A 21279-nucleotide genomic window follows, 5' to 3' on the forward strand; every position below is an offset into this window, starting at 1 on the left:
GTGAGACAACTCTAAGAGACTGGGAAAACTACTAATCTAGACAAGCTTTGCCCTCAGATTACATCATAGCTGTTCACAGTTCACTTCACCTTACAGTAGTTAACGAAGACAAAACTTGGCAAAGCAATCTACATGAGGATTAGTGTCTATTTTAATACTGTTCTCTTTCCTTTGACCATTCTGCCCTTAGAACAGGATCAGTCAGAAAGTACCAATTAGTTAAAATTTCATTGAGTCTGATATTTCTATTTAGAGAAACCAGGAAAAGTAGCCCCTGCAGGCTACAGTGTTGACAGAATGCCAGGGGGAAGAATCAGAGAGACATTTGTCTATGAATCTACAAAAAATACAGAATAACAGAGAACTATGTATGTATAGAATGGATCAAAACTGCAATGTAGCAATGTGCATTAGTGTCTATTACAGCTTGCAGTAGTTGTTTTTCTTACCACTCTGACAGAATACCTGATAGAAACAAAAGAGCATTTACTTTGACACATTGTCCAGAAGGATAATCATGAGCAGAAAGGCATTATGACTCAAGAGTGCTCTGCTAGTGACAATAGGAGTTGGGGCACAACGTTCACATCATGACAGAAAGGATGTGAAAAGCACAACTGGAACAAGGGCCAGGCTATAACCTCAAAGTCTCACCACTAGTAGCCAACACCCACCATCTACCACCATGTCCAGAAGGTTCAATAATTTCCCAAAACATCACCACCAACTGGGGATCAAGTGTTCAAATATATGAGCCTATGGAGAATATTACATTCAAACCATACACTACTACAGCAATTGCCACAAACCTGAAAAGCTTATTGGAACAACACAAATTATCACAAAGTTCTAGAAGTCCAAAATGGGACTCACTGAGGCAAAATCAAGTTGTTAAGGGTGCTAAGATTCTTCTAAAGGGTCTTGGAAAGAACTCATTTCCTTATCTTTTCTATATTCTAAAAACTGTATCCAGCAAAGGCCAATTTAGTCTTTCTTATACTGTATCACACTGATATTAACACTTTAACTAATCTTTATGGCTTCAATGGGCTCAAGTGGATGTCCTGGGTAATCTCTTTTAAGGGCTGACAAAATTTTTATGTTTTGTGGGTTTTTTTGGAAACAGTGTTTCACTATATAGTTCTGGCTTACCTCCCGAATGCTGGAATTGTAGATGTATACCACCATACTTGACATAATTGTAACAACTTTAACTCCCTTTAATTATTACCCTAATTTACCACCAGGCTCCAGTATCAGAACATGGAAGTGTTTAGGGACCATTATTATTCCTGCCATGCAAAAGCTAGGAGAACTGAATTGATTGGAACTGCTGTCCATGCAAAATGAAACAGGTCTCAAGAGCTGAATCAGAGCAGGTTGACTGCCTACCGAAATAAAAATAGTGAAGGTCTCCAGAGGACTAAACCAGATACTAAATCTACACTGCATAATATTAGCAACCTACATGTCACAATCCAAAACTACTTTACATACAAAGTATTGAGAAAACGTTAATTTTCTTTGTAAAAGACAATCAAGTCCTGATGGAACTTTCAGCTTTAAGCTGTTGTTACAACTTTGATCTGAAATAGAACATAATGCGATAAGTGAGAATAAAAGTTTCAGGAGAAAAAAATATTAAGTTGAAATCTTAAATTGAAAGGAAATTCTAAAATTAAGAGAAAAAAAACAAAAACCCTGAACAGTGTCTGTGTAGTTTAAATGAGAATGCCCCCGGGCCCTAGGCTCAGATGTTTGAATACTTGGTTCCCAGTTGGTGGCACTGTTTGGGTAGGCTTGAGAGCTGCAGCCTCACTGGAAGATGACTGGCTTTGATGTTTAAAAGCCTCACATCCCAAGCATTCTAAGTGTGAGGTTGCAAATTCTCTCTCTTCCCCTCTCTCTCTCTCCCTCCCTCCCTCCCTCTCTCTCCTCTCTCCTCCTCTCTCCCCTCTCCCCCCCTCTCTCCTCCCCACCCCACCTCTCTCTCTGCTGCTGCTTGCAGTTCAAATGTGATCCCTCAGCTTCTGTTCCAACCTCAATGTCTGCTGCTTGCTGCCTGTCACCTCCCAGCCATAAGAGACCCTTCTTCCTCTAGAACTGCAAGCCTAAAACCCTTCCTTCTGTGAAGTGTCTTGCTCATGGTATTTATCACAATGACAGAATGTTAAGTAACAGTCTAAAAAAAATGGAGTGATGTCAAAGGGAAGAGAATCAGAGCTCCAGCTTTTTTAAAAAATTTATTTATTTATTTTATGAAGCAACAAAAACTGAAGGGAAATCTGTGAGTTATCTATGTTCAGAACAGATGAAAATTAAAGTTACCATTGCTGCCTCTATTACTCATTCTTCATACAAGTGTGGCAAATACCTGGCAGAAACAATTAGACAGTTTGCTTTAGCTTGCCATGGTCCAGAGAGACAGCTCATCATGAAGTAAAAAGCTAGGAAATAAACAAATATTAACACCTGCAGGATAATACCAAATGGGCTAAAATACATGTAGTTTAGAGTTCCAGAATAACAAGAGAAAAGTATTACAGTAAAAATTATCTGAAGAAACAACAGCCCAAGACCACAATTATAACCATAGGCATACATTTACAAGTTCAAGAATCTCAATGAAACAAAAAATGTGTGAAGTGTGACTCAGAGTCCCAGCATCTAATGCTTTTATTTATATGTGCACATAAACACATACACCCACATGAACATAAACACATATATACCACACTCACAGAAAACTATTATTGCATATATTTGTATAAATTCATATAAGTACATATATTTATTATTATCTCATATATGCAGAATATCTGAAAAATTCTTATCACTCAGAAAGACAACAAAGTAATCTAATTTGAAGAAATGTCAAAACATCAAACAGCCATTTCCAAAAGAAGCTAAAATGGCCAAACATCTAAAAATGGTTGAGGGTTGAAGGTACTTTAGTGGGTTGGAGCCAAGGGGAGCCACAAAGTCACATCATGCAACAGATCTCACATGAACATGAAGGGTTATGGGGTGGGGGTAGAGGCTGCCTCTGAGCAAGAGTGGAAAGAAAAAAGAGAGTGAGGAGAGAAGGCTCTTGCTTCATCTAAGGGGACACAGCACATGTATATAGGGAGAGTGCACAAGTGTTGAATCTTAGTGGTTGATGATGATTGTCCTGCTGCTGCTTGGCTCCCAAGGGCAGGCCAGTGGGAATGCCTGAATGCTAACAATAATTCTATGGCATAATTTAAAAGTTATTTTTAATTCTGAGCCTGTGGCTGTTTCTAACCAGTATTTATCAGTTTATACTTGTTTTTATTGTCAAGGATAAGGAATGCTCACACTTCTGATTTAAAAAAAAAAAAAGTTAAGAATATAAACTATAGTCTATAAAACTATAAAACTAAGGTCTAGTTTGTTTCTTACAAATTTATATTTCTAGTTAAAAAAGAAAATACCAAAATACAACTGGGTAACAGAAAACTTTCAGACCCACAGCAAAGACTCATGAAAATCATAGAAATGGAAGAACTGGACACCATGTGTGGCCACATATTATTTGCCCACATTTTATGCTCCATAAACAGGAAGCCACCATAGGAAGTAAATACTCTTTGCATATTGTCTTATTTAACGAGATTAAATGAACCCTAACTGGCCTCATAAGTTTTTGTGTGACAGTTATGTGGGTGGTGATGTGGTTAAGTATTGCTGATATAAAGAAAGAAATTAGTAGTTTGGACTTAAGCAAGTTTTATGTGGTAAAATTTTATTAAATTTGCTCTAAGAGAAGGATATTACAAAAGATTTCTGCCTTTCTGTGATTGAAACTGGTTTCCGTTTATACATGACTGACATTTTACAATAACAAAACACCAGTCAGGTATTAGATGAAATTAGCACAAAACTTACAGGAATATACTCCTCTTGCCACAGCCAGCCAAATGGGAATTATAATTTTGACAAGGTATTGACAAATTAGCTATCTCTACTAGGGAATATCTAACCCCACAGGCTAGTCCCAGCTGACCTGGGTAAGCTCAGGGCAAAACTTGGGAACACAGATCAATCCTAGTTATTTATGGTGCAGGGAACCCAGGGAACAAAAAAAAGAAGGAGAGGGAGGGATGGAGTGGGAGGGAGAGGGAGAGACAGAGACAGAGAGAGAATGGATTTTGGTTCTCTTAAAGGCCTAGAACATTCTGTGTGAAGAGAGGTATGAGACAAAGAACTCAAGATCATTCTCCATTCCTGATTCCATATTAGGACATGTAGAAAAGAAAAACAAATTTAGGTATGGAGATCTTTAATTTACTGAAACCACACTAGGATAAGCCAAAAAAATAGAAAAGGGCTAAGAAGTAAAATGATAATCTATGTTCTAAAGAGTTGGAAGTCTGAGAGTGCTGGGGAAGGAGCAGCATGTTGAAACTCTGTAGACATAAACAGAAACAAGAATAACAATGAATCAAAATAGTATTCTTATTCTGTGTGTGTTGAATTATATCCCCCTAAATTCTTTTTTTTAAACAGGGTCTTATTTAACCCTAAATAAGCTTGAGACTTGTACTTAGACCAGGCTGACCTCATGCTTGCACAGTGATCCTCATGCCAAATGCTGGTATCACAGGTGTGCACCAGTGTGTTCTACTAATTAAGGTTTAATGAGGCTATGAGAGCAGGTTCTGAATCTGACAAAAATGGTGTACTTAAGAAGAAAAAACACCAAAGCTTGCTTGCTTGCTCCACATCTGCAAAAGAAAGGCCACTTGAGGACACAGAAAGAAAATGGATTGTCTGCAAGCAAAACAGAAAACCCTCATTAAAATCTATGCTGGTACCTTGATCTTGGATAAACCTCAGAACTACAAGGAAATTAATCTGTTGTTTAAGTCATTCACTGTGTGTCATTTCATTATAGGAGAAAAAGAATATACTGCCTCTAATCCATTCTAATATAAGCACTCCATAAGCACAGAGTAATGGAGGCAGGAATGTATGGAAACTTCAGGGAGAATTCAGTGGTGAAATCAGTCTTCACACTATCACATATCACAATGTACATTTCAACAATTCATAGGAATTATTTTTGTGGTGCTATGTAGTGACTAAGTTATTATTTTGGCTGTATTCTCAAAGTGTCACCTGATTTTTATCATTAGATTAACACCAAGATAAAAATGCCCTCCATTTTTTTCATCCTGAGTAGTCAGGGATAAAATTCATGCTTTCATATCTTAGCTCAAACTCAACTAATGAATTAGTCATTCCATTACATCACTGACATTCTTGCCTCTCCATGGCCTTGATATCTGGCAAATAGATGTGTTTCACTTTGCAGAATTTGGAAAATTGAAGTATGTACACCATACCATTGATACTTATTCAAGATTTCAATGGGCAACTGCTTTGAGTTCTGAAAAGGCTGATTCTGTAATCACTCATTTGCTAGAAGTTATGGCCACCATGGGTATACCTGCACAAATTAAAACTGACAATGCTCCAGTATATGTCTCTGGTAAAATGAAACAGTTTTTTGCTTATTACAATATAAAGCATATTACAGGTATATCACATAATCCTACAGGCCAAGCAATTATAGAAAGATCAAATAGAACTCTAAAAGATATGCTAGATAAACAGAAAGGGGTAACAAAAACCCCCAGAAATAGACTGCATAATGCTTTATTAACTTTTAATTGTCTCAATGCTAATGAGAAAGGAACAACAGCTGCAGAGAGACACTGGATAATAGGAAAAAAAAAACAAAACTACAGAATTAAATCAGCCTATATACTTTAAGGATGTGCTGACCTCAGAATGGAAACCAGGATATGTGTTACGTTGGGGACAAGGTTTTGCTTTTGCTTCTACAGGAGAAGATAAGCTTTGGATATCATCAAAATCAATAAAGGTTTGATTTGAACAAGAGAGACCCCTTAATTAGAAGAGGTGATAGTTCATTAACTAGCCAAGATCCCCTGAAAGGTCTTTGATGACACCAAGGCCCAGATGATCCAACATCCAAAACGGTTTCAAGGCAAAAGGCTCAGACAATAAACCCTCATGGACTACCCCATAATCCTAAAATTTTCTTTATGTCCCCATAAGAATACAGAGCCCTCATCCAGCAAGAAGTAGTATGAGAAGCTACACCCAAATTCCCAAATATACCAAGCTGGCTTTGGAGATGGAATTGGCTCACTCCTTCTCTAAATCCAAGCACATTACTAAAACAAAAGGTTGAGAGAGTCTTCTGTCCCATATCAGAAGAGCCCTATGATTTGGGACAGAGAAAAACCACTATTTTTATTTGAAACAGGTTGATTATAAATGCAATCTCTTTCTAAAGAAGAAAAGGGGACATGATATGGAAATATAGGATATAGATATGATAGGATAAAGGGGTAGATCATTGAACCTACTTTTAAAGAACAACTTGTTTAAAATGTTTGGCATTTTACATTGGTATAGATTTTAGTTTACTGATACAAATTTAGAGTTGATTTTGTTCTACTATATATATATATTTCTACTCTTTTTTAAGATATTATGTTTATGTAACTCATTTAGATTGCAATAGATAATTAAGAAATACAGATTAATAATTAGTCTTCTATGATAGTCAAACTTACAGTCATGTTAAGTTTTCTAGCAATACATAGATATAACTCAATTAGGTAATCTTCAAATATTTCAAAGGCCTACAGAATATGGCATTTAAAATGTTTTAAAAATTTAGACTTTCTGGACAGTGAGACATGTCTGCTCCTGGCAGCACCGATTTACTTCAGAGAGGAGGATGGGCATCGAAGACACTCTATGTGGAGTTTATCTTCTTCTTGGCAAAAATAACCATTTGGGCAAGAAACTGTCTTGCCTGGACTACTTGATTGACTGGACATGCAGGACCCATAGGAAGGTGACCATTGAACTTTGCTTGGCGAAATGGTCCTTCAGGTTCCTGCTTCACAGAGGAAACTGCCAGATATTCTGACTGAGCGACTTCAGGCCTTTGGGCTGAAGACAGATGCCCCAACTTTACAGAGGAACTTTGGATGACTGTCCAGGCTGCCAGCTGTCTCTGTCTACTCTCGCAAGACTCCTGAAAGTTGCTTGCATCTTTCTCCCATTTCTCAGGTAATATTATATCCTTCTGAGGTCTTTGATGTAGTTGAAGACTAGATAGTTATAATTTCCTTAGTCATGATAAAAGATAAGTTAGATATGAAACCTTAGACTCACAAATATAGGATATATAGGATATCTCCTTTAATTTTGCCAAATACAAATAGACTAGATATTACAAATAGACTAGATATTATAACTGTAATTCTTGCTTGGTAATTGTTTTGTTATATGTAATTTTACTATATTAAAGTTAAAACCTTCCCTTTTGAAAAAAAGAAAAGGGGAAGTGCTGGGGATGCTGTGAATGTGTTGCTCTGATTGATTGATTGATTGATTGATTGATTGATTGATTGATAAATAAAATGCTGATTGGCCAGTAGGCCAGGCAGGAAATATAGTATAGGCAGGGTAAGGAGGGAGGAGAATTTTGGGAGGTAGAAAGCTGAGTCAGGAGAAGCTGCCAGCCGCCGCCACCATGAGAAGCAAGATGTAAGGTACCAGTAAGCCACAAGCCATGTGGCAACTTATAGACTAATAGGAATGGGTTAATTTAAGATATAAGAACTAGATAGCAGAAGCCTGAGCCATTAGGCCAAACAGTTTAAATAATATAAGCATCTGTGTGTTTATTTGGATCTGAGTGGCTGCAGGCCCGGATGGGACTGGAGGTAACTCCAGCTACATGGCCTTGCTATCAACTGCTACAATATAGCTTCACCTTCTTTAATCTTTTCATAAAGCCATATCAAAGGTTTTGTGAGACCTGCTATGCCTTCTTATCAGCTCTCTGGGATATTAGAAAATTCAGTTTTAAAAGCTAAATATAATTGGTTGTGTAACAAATCTTTCTCTGACCTGCCAGCCAGCTCCTAAGTAATGATGCAGAGACTTCTTATTAATTATGAACACTCAGCCTTAGCTTAGGCTTGTTTCTAACTAGCTCTTATAACTTAAATAACCCATTTCTCTCCTCCTGCATGTCCTGCTTCCTCTGCATTCAGTTGATGACTCCCCTTCTTCTTCCCAGAGTTCTCTCTTTCCAGAAGTCCCACTTATACCTCCTGCCTAGCTATTGGCCATTTAGCTTTTTATTAAACCAATTATAATGATGTAGCTTTACACAGTGTAATCAAATATCTCACAACAGTTGGGGACTGATTTTGTGGCTCTCTAATGAAGGGCAAAATGCCCCATTCAAGTCCCTAGAAGGCCCCACATTACTACATGAAGAAAAATTGATTTAACCACACTACTTAGGCTGCAAAGGGATAACAGCTCTCTAGCCATGGAATAAGTACAGAAGATGAGAAATGAAAAAAGAAACTACTGGGTCTCTTTCTTTCTTCCTTCCTTTCTTTTTTTTTTTTTTTTCAAGATTTATTTATTATATATAGTGTTCTGTCTGCATGTATGCCTGCATGCCAGAAGAGTGAGCTAGATCTCATTACAGATGTTTATGAACCACCATGTGGTTGCTGGGAATTGAACTCAGAACCTCTGGAAGAACAGCCAGTGCTCTGAATTCTGAGCCATCTCTCCAGCCCCCAACTGGGTCACTTTCCAACTTCAACTTCAAAATATTTTTCAGAGAAAGAAACTCCCTACGCCCACATCACATTCCACCTCTCAAACACTGAGAAAGTGTTTTATTAAATACTGTTTTTTCTCTATAAAGCATAGGATCTGAAGTTCAATAAAGATCAATACAGGCATTTCACTGAAAAGGGAAGTTGAATGAACAATTAAGAATGTTCTAAGCAGGGTCTGGGGCTCACACATGTAATCCTAGCACACAGGAAACAGGATTGCTGCAAGTTTGAGGTCCACTTAGTCTAGATAGCAAGTTCCAGGCCAGCCAGAGCTACACAGGAGACAGTCTTCCAAAAAACAAAAAGATCCTTTTCTGTAGAGATGTTTCTAGGAAAAGGAAGAGGAAAGACAGACCTCTAAATTAAAAGAATACGAATCAAGTTTTTTGAAGTAATCTTAATCTAAAATAACAATAAATATCCAACATGTCTGGAACACTGTTAGATGACAATGAGAGTAACAGTATACATAGAATTGTGGATCTCTTTGTCTGAGACAAGGTCTCAGCATGTTGCCCTCAAACTGGAGATTCTCCTGCCTCAGCCACTGAAGTGCTAGGATTACAGATATATGTTTCATGCTTAACTAAAAATTATGTTTTTATTTATATGCTGTATGTAATTAACAGTTTCTGTATGAATAAATATATACATTTTTTATACTGAGTCAAACAAATATTTATAAGCATTTAACAAACAAAATCCTAATCATCTAGCATCTCTGCTTTTATAACATACCACTTATGCTTTTTCCTGTGAGAAAGTCTAATCTCTTTCCCTTAGTTTCTATACTCTGTTCCCCTGTACTTTACCTGCACAGCCACCCAATACTTACAGGAGAATAACACCCTTCTTACTTCCTGGTCAAAATCACTAGCATTTGAGTTTCTTAAGTTCAAAATATTATTGATAGAAAGAAAAACAAATAGAAAACAGAAAAACAGACCCAAATCCATGGTAGGATAGAGGTAGGGAGGTAAACTGCAAAATTCATAATGTATTCTCAGAGCCAAAATTGCTGCCAAGTTACAGTCATTCAGCAAAAATACTAAGATGTCAGTCACAATCATAAACACAAATTAATCAGTAAAACTAGTTTACTGAGCCTCTTGTGAGGAAACATAGCAAGAGAGCTGCTCTGAGCCTGATATTGCAAACACTTGTATCTCTAATGCCTGAAAAACACAGGCCTTAATGCTAGCTGATAAAGTACACTGACTTTGTATCGTCTTATAAAGACCACTCTTGGACTATTTCAACTCTACCTATAATATACTATATTTAAAATCTAATCTAAGATTAAAGTAAGTTCTAACTCTACTGAATAATGAGGTATTTCACATTACATTCACTTGAGGGAACCAAAAAACCTACCTACACCAGAACTTGAAGTAGGGATGAAGGGTTTCTCTACTTTTAGGCCACAATTCCCAAAAAGTATTACAAATCATTAAAGCATTAAACAAGAAAAATAAAATTTATTCCAAATTTTTCAAAAATCCCACTATGGCTGGTGCAGTGATTTGAATAAGAATGACTCCCAATAGGCTCAGATATTTGAGTGCTTAAGTCACCCAGAAGTGGAACTACTGGGAAATGATTAGGAGGTGTGGCTTGAAGCAGGTGTGTCACTGGGGGTGGGTTTGAAGTTTCAAGAGCCCAAGTCACGCCCAGTCCCTTTCTTTCTGTCTGCTGTCTATGGATGAGGATATAAAGCTGTCAGACACTGCTCTGGCACTGTGCCTGTCTGCTTCCCATCATGATGATCAGGGACTGATCCTCTAAAACTGTAAACAGGCTTCCAATTAAATACTTTCTTTTATAAGAGTTGCTTGGTCATGGTGTCTCTTCACAGCAATAACTAAGACAACTAGAACACAATCAAACCACCATGTTTCTTCAACCACTGCTCATAACAGAAAAAGTTGTAAAAATCTATATAAAACTTAGTTTTTAAGCTAAAAACAACATCCTGTAACATCTTTAAGTTAAAAGTTACTGGCACAGACAGAGAGAAGCCAGAATTTGAATGAAGCCATTTGAATTGCTCACCATAACACTATCTTGTGCAATAGTCTTACAAATTAAGATGGATTCATAGACAGAGTTTCAAGAAGAATAAAGAAAAATATAAAACTAAATAAGCTTGAGAGAAGAGTTGTGAGAAAGGACCCATAATTCTCAACCTGACAGTGTTCAAGGAGAATTGTTAGCTTGGGCTCATAGCCTTTTAAAAAGTTATTCTTGCAAGAATATAAGCTCTCCAAGGTCAGGAGCAAGGTCACAATTCTACCTAGACTCCATATTTAAGAACAAAGCTTGGAGTAAGTTAAGATATGGTAAAGACAGAAGTTTAAGTTTTAATTTGTGAAGGTATCTTTTTATAATATTTAGAAAATAGACACAAGCAAAAAAAAATTGTAAGATATTTGTCTATTAAGTAAGACCAGCAGAAATGGGGAAAAGGGTAATTGTGTGTAATAAAAAGGATAAACACATCAAGGTATCTTATATACATGTATGAACTGTCTTAATGAATCCTATTATTTTGCATAATTAACATACAGTGCTAAGAATATTTGTTAATTCAGGAAATTTAAATAGCATCCAAGAATTTGTATCAAAATTTAGTTCTATGATCAGTCCTAAATGGGACATCTTTATCAACCTTCCACCTCTCATCCACAGAAGAAGAGGCAGAAAGAATGGAAGAGCCTGGGAATGATGCTGTGAAGTGACATCTTCAGGACATGGCAGAGCTTCTCCCAGTTGCAGTAACACGTACAAGATCAAGCCAGTCAAAACTCTAGCATGGAGGGGGGGTCGGGAGCTCCCAAAGCCCCATATCCCGTTTAGGAACTATTGCTAGCTGATAGCTACTGGGAGAGATAGGGCCATTTTTCTTTGGAGGAGTGGATACTGGAAGGTTGTCTATATTCCAGTGAGGGGTCATGTCCATACTTAGAAGGGCAGTACTAACTAGAGTCAGTGAGTTATGGGGTGGGAGGGTGGGGTGGAAGATGAAGAAAGAGGAGGAGGGTTGGAAGAATTTGGAGGGAAGGAGTGGATGTGATCAAAATACACTGTAGACGTATAAAATTCTCAAAGAAAATATAAAAAGTATTGTTTTAAAAATTTATATTAGAAAGGATACTTCCTGGACAGTTCCTGGTAGTTTTAAAACAAAGGATCAACCTTAAGTTTGATGCAATTATTGAATACAAAGTTAAATGATAAAAACAGTCTGGTTTTCTTGAAAACTAATTTACTAGGCTTAAGTTGATTTTATCTAATATTAATCAAAATTTTAATGTTTTTAATTTTTGTTTTTCTCATTATCTTGTTTCTTCACTGTCTCCTTTTGAAGCTGTGACCATGCTCATGAACCAAATGGCCTTATGAGTTGCTCTTATGGAAAGGTGGGGGGAGATTGATTTCATGACAGTAATTTTCCAAGATTTTGTAGCTCATCACCAAGTTTTCTTAATTTATACTATAAACTTTTAAAGATATTTATAATTATACTTTAAGTTTATATAATTTTATAATTATAAAATTAGAAATTTTAACCTCTGAAGAAGGAATGGATATAATGTCATTTCATAATAGATTTCATGTATTCTGAAACATGCCATCCTACATATCAGCACTCTGTTTTCTGAGATCAAAGCCCAGGGAAGTAGATTTCATGATGAGGAACAGGAGAATGCACTTACAAATACCAATAATGGGATCTATAAGGGAAATGAATAACAATTCAATATAAACAAAAGCTCATATCAGAAAATATTTCAGTTGGTGAATAAATTTGCCAGGCCCAATCTCAGATTTTACCAAGTAATTATTTTGCAGATATTCTTTTGAAATACTTTTTTGTGATAAGCCTCTGAAATACTTTCCATCTGATTCATCAGACTAATAAAATACAAATATATAATAATCTTAAATCACTAAAGCAGTAATTTTTCTCACCAATTTACAACTATCTGTAGGCTAGTTTTTAATTTAACCCATTAAAACAACTGTAATTAAAAAACTAAGATTGTAACCACATTTTTTAAACTAATCAATCACTGCCATTAGATTATGTAAACTAAACAGATGTATGAGTTCTTCAACTTTAGTATTTTTAATACCTAGTATTTTAGTATTTCTAAAACCAGCAATTAATTGAAACATAAATGTGTGTTCATCTGCAATGAACAACTAGACGGTTCAAAGTTAATAGCATCATAGTAAATCTGTTCTTATTGTACTTCAAGACTCTCTTATTTAGATTCAGTGGTTTTCTGCATGTTACCACCAACTGGAAAATTTACCAAACCTCTTAGTAATCACTGTATAAGTAAAGGCGCTGTATAAGAGAATAATACACTTCTCATCCTCAATGAGCAGCACCCAATCCTCTATGCTTAACCTAAACTGTCTTCCTAATCTAGCCACCCACTCTAGATACTGATGAGACACTATCAGTGACCCCAAAGACTGACAGAGCATCCAGTTCAAAGAGCAGAAAAATTACTGCTACTAAGTTTATAGATAGGCCAGCCAAAGCTCCTATACAAGATCTTGGTAAATCTAGATAGAGCAGCTCTTCCCATCAAGTCTCAAAGGCCACAGCAACTTTCCCTAACCAAACCATAGAACCTTTTTTGGTAACCAAAACTGGATAAGCATTATACTATCTTCATATCACTGTATCAATACTGACAGAATAGTCTTTCATGCACTCAGCTCTCCCCAGTCTGTACTACTAATCTCCACGGAAGTTTTCTCATTCCTAGGATGATATAATGCTTTTGGGGTGATGAATGTCCTGACAGTTGTTTTAAAATCTTCCAAAGTAAGTTTCCACTAAGAAACACCATGCCCCCAGCTGGAGAGATGACTAAATGAGTAAAAACACTGGCTGTACAAGCATGAGGACTTGAGTTTGACTCATCAGAATCATCCCCCCCTCTGAAAAAGCTGGACATGGCCACGTGTGCCTCCAACTCTGCAGGAGGAAGCAAGAGGATCCCCAATACTTGTTGGCTGCCAGCCTACTTATAAAACACAGTGAACTCCAGCTTTAAGGAGAGACCATCTCAAGGGAATTAAGGCAGAGACTGATAGAGGACAGTAACACACACACACACACACAAGACCAATGACCAGAGCCTCCTCTGCAACTGGGAATTTCCTTTATGACACTTGAAGCAGTTGCCTGGGAAACACTTTCACAAAGCCATCATTTGCTATAAGAAAAGGGAATACACCAACCCAAGGAGGTGACTTCTCATTGCATTCTCCATTCTCCTGGTGACTTCTCCAATCCCTCGATTGAAGCAGCTTTCCCCATAGAAATATTGGAAAGCTTCTCTAACTCCCCTCATTCCTCATCAGTTGGCCTCCTCCAGTAGAACCCTCTAGTAAGAGAAAGTTTAGACCTCTCAATTTGCAGAAGTACAGATAACTGAGTCAAATTTTGTTTCAGTGACTACATTCTGGAATTATGTGGAATGCCCAGGAGGCCTTTCATTAAGCAGTACATATAAGAAGGAAAAGAACTTCAAAGGGTCTCCTATAATTAAACTTAACACTCCATTGTTTTTGGAAACTTCCTTGCAAGCCTCAATTGTATTTGGCAAATGGCTTGGTTCCTAGTTTAGATGCTAAGGTTGGAATTAAAATCAATCAGCTTTTTGTTCAATCATAAGCACCAACAGCAAAGTGAAACAAACCAAGCAATAAGAACAGAAAAAGATTGCTATCATAGTAGAAAAGGATGACTACAGTCTTGTCTATATTTTATTTTCTTCAAATCCAGAATATTCTGGACAGTAAATAGTCCTACCTTAAAGTGATTGAATTTTTCTAACTAGAAGAAAAGAAGGTAGTACAGCTAAATTCCTAGCAAATGTTTTCTGTTTCCTGCCAGCACCTTCATTCCTTGAGGATGACCCTTCCATGGACACAACGGCTCTGTTCTTCCTGTTGTTACTTTCAGTGCTCCACACTAGAGCAACAAGTAACATTCTCTGTAAAGGTCACTAGATATAAAAAGTTACGACATTAGAAAGGCTCCAAAATTTCCCACCATTCCTATTCCTGGTTTTCCATTAACAGAAAGGATATCTGGGGTGGGAGGTGAGGTGGGGAGGATCATCAAGTCCTTACCAAAAGCTTAGCATCAGGAGCTCAACTTCAACCCCATACAGTTTTCCAGACACCAAGTAACTGACTGAACACAGCTGCATCACACACAGCTTAACTGCCAGGAATCACCGTCCTAATCTGGCTTTATTCCAAAGTCCAAGGTAATCTTGGTTAAGTTTTGGAGAAGATAAAAAGGCTGTTTTCTAATAGAGATGATATGTGACATTAGTGAAATGTAACCTTGTTAGTAACCAACATTCTATGAACAGGTTAGAAAACAAAGAACATCTCTGTCACAGTTAGAATATTATCTTAGGCCAAGTTGCAATGCTTTCCTTTTTCTATATTTATACATTTTTATACTAGCACAAAAACAAAATTAAATTATTTCAATTCATTTCTTATTTAGGCTAGCATCATCTGATGATATGTTTGTGAAACATAGCAGAAAATCTACCTCTAAAGTAATAATTTAAAAGTACGACTGTATGACTGAATTACTGAACATGAAATCACCACTGGATTTTCCATATGATAACCCCTTTTCTTTCTGGTTCTATCTCTTTTAGACTGAGTTCTCAAAGATCACATACAGATAAATGACAGTCATTGCTGTAACAGTTTCTAAAATATGCTGTACCTGGTTCTGTCTTAAGACACTTTTGAAAATGAATACATAATACCAAAGAATTTTTCTAACATTGCTTCCTAGTTTAAACTGGACTGCTTTCTAGCTATCTTTTTTACTTACTTTTTATGAAGCTAGGTAGCCCTTGAATTTTGTTGTGTTGTTTTTTTGGGCAAGGTCTCACTTCATAGCCCTGGCTTCCTAGAGCTTACTATGTCAACCAGGCTGGCCCAGAACTCATAGAGGTCCTTCTGCCTTTGTCTCCCTGAGTGCTGGGATTAATTAAAGGCATGGGCCATTACTCCTAGCTAACCCTCAATTTTTATATCAGATTTCCCCAACTGTAATTTAAGATAAGGCAGAAAGGGAAAACACACACACAATTTAATTCTATCCCATTACAGAAAAACTTTAATTAGAGATTTCTTTAAATTCAACACAGAACAAAAGATATGTATGGGCATATATGTAAATGTACATATAAACAGTACATGGTAAGCTCTCATTTTTAAGATGATACTATAAACTTATTTTTAGAAAGATGCACATATCTATAAAACAACTGTTATTTACAGGATAAAAAGATGGCATCACAATTTTATACTGCTTTACAACTCATACATTGATAATTTGTTGTCAAGACTTTACATTTTAAAAACTGAAAACACTTTCAATTGGAAACCAACCTAAAAATAAACAGACATAATTCTGAAAGACAGGAGGTCTCTCCCTTGTTTGATTATGCCTCAGTGTACAATAATAAAATGATTTGTGTGGAGGTGATATAATTCATATAAAAATGACAACCTCTACTAGGCTTTTTGTTATGGCACTTCAATATATCAATGATTTTCTAACCACTAGATTTACTTATAATCACACCACAAACAAGAATCTGTTAGCAAAACATATACTAAATAATAACAGAAAATTAATCCATCCCTATGTTTGTAAAGTCTGTATTTGTTTACCTGATAAACCTCCTCAAGCTCTCTTTAACTGAATACTTCTAGTAGCTTCAAAATGCAGTCAGAGATTTCCAGATCTGACCCTGGACCTCTCAACCAGATTTTGCAATTGAGCCCCGACTTTTAGCATGTCTTAACACAAATTTAAGTTATTATGAAATATCCCAAACAAATGAGGACAGAGGCATATGGACATCAAATAATTAGCTGTCTTAATCTAGTATCCATCTCAGAAAACCTAGATAGTTTCCATCAACTTTATGCGGTGCTGGTAAAGAGTCAGGTCACTACTCCTAAAGGATTCCAAATAGGACAAGGCAGGACAAGGCAGCTACTGTCAAACCAATCCTAAATATTAGTCAACACATTCCTCTACCCATAAGTCTCCAGAGAACCAAAGCCAGACTGGTCTTAAATGTGGTAACAGTTCCTCTCAAGGTCAAGGCCAAAAATATTTCCTGAGTCAAATAGGAATTCCTGGTACTGAAGTACATCCTTATAGGCCTTTTCTAGAAACATGAATTTTAAATGGGTTCCAGGAGTTATTAACTGGACAGACGAACATAAGATATTTAACACACGAACCCATTACATTAACGTGGGCAGAGAGCCAGGCTCAAGAAGATGAGCCACACCAATAGCACATTTCACAAAAAATAGGGAAACTACAGAAAACACCACAGAAATCAATGAGTACTAAAGGCTGAAATGACAAGACAAAATTCATTTATCTTATAAACTTATAGGTCATTGAACTATTGGTAGTATTTTTTTAAAAAAAAACAAACCTGCGTCCAGAGTTACTGAAATTGTTCTTATTGCACACCCGTACATATCTCTTTATGCAGAGACATACAAGAACATGTAAATGAGGAAGATTTACTAAAAGAGAATCAATGTATAACAAAAACCAGTATTAAGCTTGATAAATCAATCCTTCAATCACACATTCTAAGATGATAAAATAGTCTGTAAAGGTCTACCTATAGAATACACGTGCATGCTATGTAACTAAATACAAAAATACAGTTTCCATTATATAATATTATATTTGAAGACACTAGAAAATTCTACAGCAAAAACTTTCAAAAGTTTTGAAATACCTATTTCACCTTAAAACCTTTAAAGCACCTTAAATTAGTAGTATCCAAGATGTTATTGACTTTAATGTTGTTCCTATTTTCCTTGTGAAAAGGGGACAAGTAAGACCATATGAGCTCAAATGACACACTTCCAACTAGTCTCCAGCACCAACTGTGAAAATCTGGTAGACAGAAAAGAATTAGAATCCAACTTCCTATATGAAAGTTGAACCTTTGCCTCTTTATTTTGTTCTCTAGGATTTTTCCACTGTCCTCCCAAATGAGACAATTTACAAATACTTCTAAAGGCTGATATTCTATGGGAGGGGAAAAGATTTTTACTTTAAGGTGTGAGAATGTACTTTAATTCTGTAGGAGAAGGTTCAGTAAATCAACCAGCCCGAAACCTGATTCATTCTTGTGTAGACATTGTTTTCTCTTGGGTGAAATTTCATATTTAAAATCCTACAAACAAGGGGGATCTGAGAATCCTGCCTAGAAGAAAGAAAAAGCCTTAGAATATCGATTTGCAAGGACCTAAAACCTGTTTTAAGCATTCAAGTACTAGATGGTCTTTATGGTGTCTTTCAGTTCAAATCTTGCTTAATTCTCTCGGTAATTTTACCATACTATTCTTGGAGCCTTGGTAATTACATATAGAACACAAATGAGAAAGAAAATTCAGAGTTAAAGCTGTCATTACTAAACCTAAGTAAACATTGCAGACAGAAAGATGGCAGTAAAATAAAACATTCTGAATTAGGGAAAAGGAGAACATGAGTAGGTCACAGCCCCAGGAATGAAATACACAACAAAGTCGGGCAGGAAAGTGGACAGAGTGGGCAACGTCGCCCCCCCCCCAGTCCCTTAAGCGGCAAGCAACCCACCCAAGTAATACACTTCTCTCCTATTAATTTGATTTTCCACCTACCTGAAGTAACCAACCACACTGGAAATGCATGACAACTGCAAAGTGGGTCCTCTAATTTCAGTATGTCCTGTCGTTTATTAACAGTTTTCCTACTTTACATCCTAATAGTAAATTCACATATTTAACATCATAAAATGGTGGGACATCTCACCCCTATATTGTGACTCCAGCACTTCTGGACCAGACAAAACTGTGGAGTGAAAGTCTGTGGCTGTTTTCTGGACATAGGCTGCTTTGACTTTCACTCCCTGTCACCTAATGATATAAGCACTAATATTCAATGGATCTCCAACTAGGAGACCAATATTCCCAGCTGGTAAAAAGCTTGGTCGTCCGACGGAGTGCTTCAGCAGCAGCAGAGAGAAAGGTGGCTATACAGGGCGGTACCTTCGCCGCACGGAGCAGTACCGGGCAGCCTCTGGTAAGTTTTCTTCCCTGCGGTGCACTAAATCACGCTGCCAGCCCCGCGGCCCTACCCCGCCCTATTACGGAAAGGAGTGAGAGCAGCTAGCCGAAGGACAGGCGGACAGCTCCAGGCTCCCATCGCGAGTTGGCTTCCTCCCGGGCGCCGCTTCTCCGGGCAGTGGCCGCCTCTCCGGGGACAAACGCGGTTGCCAACTTTGCCGCCGCCCCCTCCTCCGCACAAACATCCCAAACTTTGCCACTGCCTCACCTGGAGGCTCGGTACTAGCCCCCGGGAGCCGGCTGACCTTCACGCCCGCCCTAAGCCGGCCCTGGCCCCTCTGCCGCCCCCAGCTCTCCTGGGAAACCCCTGGGGCGGGGACACCCGGCAGCCCGATCCCCGTGCCACAGTTGACCCTCTGGACCCTGAAAGCCCAGGAATCCGAGTCTCAGGCTAGCCACTCACCATTGGTAAAGGGCTCCATCTTCGCCCCGCCGTGGGTCCTCACAAGCCAAGCGCCCCAAGCTTCCTACTACGAGAGCTGAAGCGGCCCTGCCGACTGAGCATGCCCAGCGAGGCCTCTGAGGACTGGCGGGGAGGTGCGGCTAGGGGCGGCGCCGCTCTACCGAGCGGCAACAACACCTTCGTTCCGGGTTTTCGCAACTGCTGCAAAAAGGACCCACTGAGGCGTGGACTCAGAGCGCAGCTCAACCCCTGGCCTACTCGGCCAAGAGGCGAGGGAGGGCCGTGCAGGGCTGGGGCGGGGCCTCTGCAAGCCCCGCCCCCAGCGGCATACTTGGGGCCGCGGAGCTCTCAGTGCCGCAGAGCTGTACCCGGGTTCCAACAACTAGTGCACCTACTGCGTTCGTCTGTGTTCCGGGTGCCGCAACCCCAGCACTGAGCCCGGAAACGCGGCCGGTGGGTAGCGAAGGGGCTGTCGCTAAATTCGCGATCTGAAAGCAGGGCAGGGCCAGGGATCGTCGGTCTCTGTGGTGAGCTAGACCCCGGGACAGAGCTCTTCCTCACCCCTGGAGGGAGCCCTGCGGCGCTTGTCGGCAAGACTTCCTTCTAGAAGCTGAGCGCCTTGCTGCTGCTGCTGCTACAAAACCCCTGATCCGAGGGAGGGAGGGAGGGAGGGAGGGAGGGAGGGAGGGAGGGGCCCCGGCCAGTTCTTTGCTCTTTGCTTGGGGCCTGGCCTAGAGATGAGAGCAGATCACAAAACCCGGCGCGGGATACAGGAGAACGGACCGTCCGCGAAGAGATTGTGGGCCGAGGCCCGCCAGCCCGGTTCCGTCCTAACTCGACACTTGCGAGTCCCTTGCTCACAGCTCACAGCCACCAGGGCTCGCGGCCCTGCAGGGCTAAACCAGAGGAAGCTAAATTTCCCCTTCCCCAGGACTTGCGCCATTGCCTCGGGCCCCGAATCCCCATTGTTTCCGGTGACAAATCGGGGCAGCCCCCACCAGCCTGGGAGACCCCTAGAGACTGTGCGGCCCAAGAGCCCCCGAAAGGGTCTCAAGGGTGTTTGCTCTTCCCTCTCCGACTGCCGGGCACCAGTACCCCGAGGTGAGGCCTCTATCCCTCCCAGCAGCAGCAGCCACAGCTCTCTGCTCCGCCGCCTCCTCTCCCCCCCACCGCATAGCCTCGGCCCCTGAGGCGACTTGGCTTGGCCTGGGCCTCACAGCGCTGGCCAACTGTCACACACTCCTCCCAGGCTGTCAACCCTGGCGTCTGGTGCAAACAAACCTGGGCTTGCACAAATATCCTGGGCAAAAGAGAGGAGGCAGTGATGTTGTTCAACCCATGAGGAAATTCGAATTACGTTCTAAGAAGTAAAACCGAAGTACAATATTTTTAAGACGTCAATACTCCCTACTCCCCACTCCTGATTTACAACGTCCTATGAATACCAACTGTACTTGGAGTAACCCCTAAACTCCTTACCTAATTCTGGGGCGACATCAACATGCCCGTCCTTTGCTGGACCCTGAGGCCTTCATGAGATTCCTAGAAGGTGCCAAGTTTCATTCAGCATTGTTAACCATTCCTTTATGAAAGATCCTTGCAAAACTGTTCCGCAGCTTGGTGTTTTGTTTGTTTACTTCTTCCTGTCGTTTTCTTAGCTCAAATGTCACCCCTGCTGAGAATCCTCTGGCCACACACCTAAAATAGCAGCAAGCACAGTAGACTCTATAAAGATTTCTCCTGCAGGTTTTTTTCAGAGCACTCATAGCTGTCAAAAGCTAATTGTTTATCAGCCATCCTCTTAAGAATGCAAATTCTTTGGGGCAGCCTTTTGCCTTTTTTAGGGCTGTGTCCTAATTCCTAAATATTTTAAATAACTACAATATAGTGTTTAGAGTTCTAATTTACTGCCCATACTGAAACCTTTCCAGTAAATGTCTTTATAGT

At 39.2% G+C, this 21279-nt stretch overlaps 1 protein-coding gene across 2 annotated transcripts in view; it reads right to left on the bottom strand.

Moving 5' to 3' along the window:
- Positions 1–21035, bottom strand: part of LOC114691312 (leucyl and cystinyl aminopeptidase) — a 96959-nt gene extending 75924 nt beyond the window's left edge. The window contains exon 1 of one of the 2 annotated variants that reach the window (XM_028866566.2): positions 20812–21035. Coding sequence is in view for 1 of the 2 variants with exons in the window: in XM_028866565.2 (XP_028722398.1) it covers positions 19333–19351 (19 nt within the window). In the remaining variant the exon portion in view is untranslated. Of the gene's footprint in view, positions 1–19332; positions 19582–20811 lie in introns of those variants that run through there. The other variant, XM_028866565.2, reaches the window with a different exon arrangement.
- Between the last annotated feature and the right edge of the window lie 244 nt (positions 21036–21279).

This window comes from Peromyscus leucopus, chromosome 8a (genome assembly GCF_004664715.2).
Source record: "Peromyscus leucopus breed LL Stock chromosome 8a, UCI_PerLeu_2.1, whole genome shotgun sequence".
Lineage (NCBI taxonomy): Eukaryota > Metazoa > Chordata > Mammalia > Rodentia > Cricetidae > Peromyscus > Peromyscus leucopus.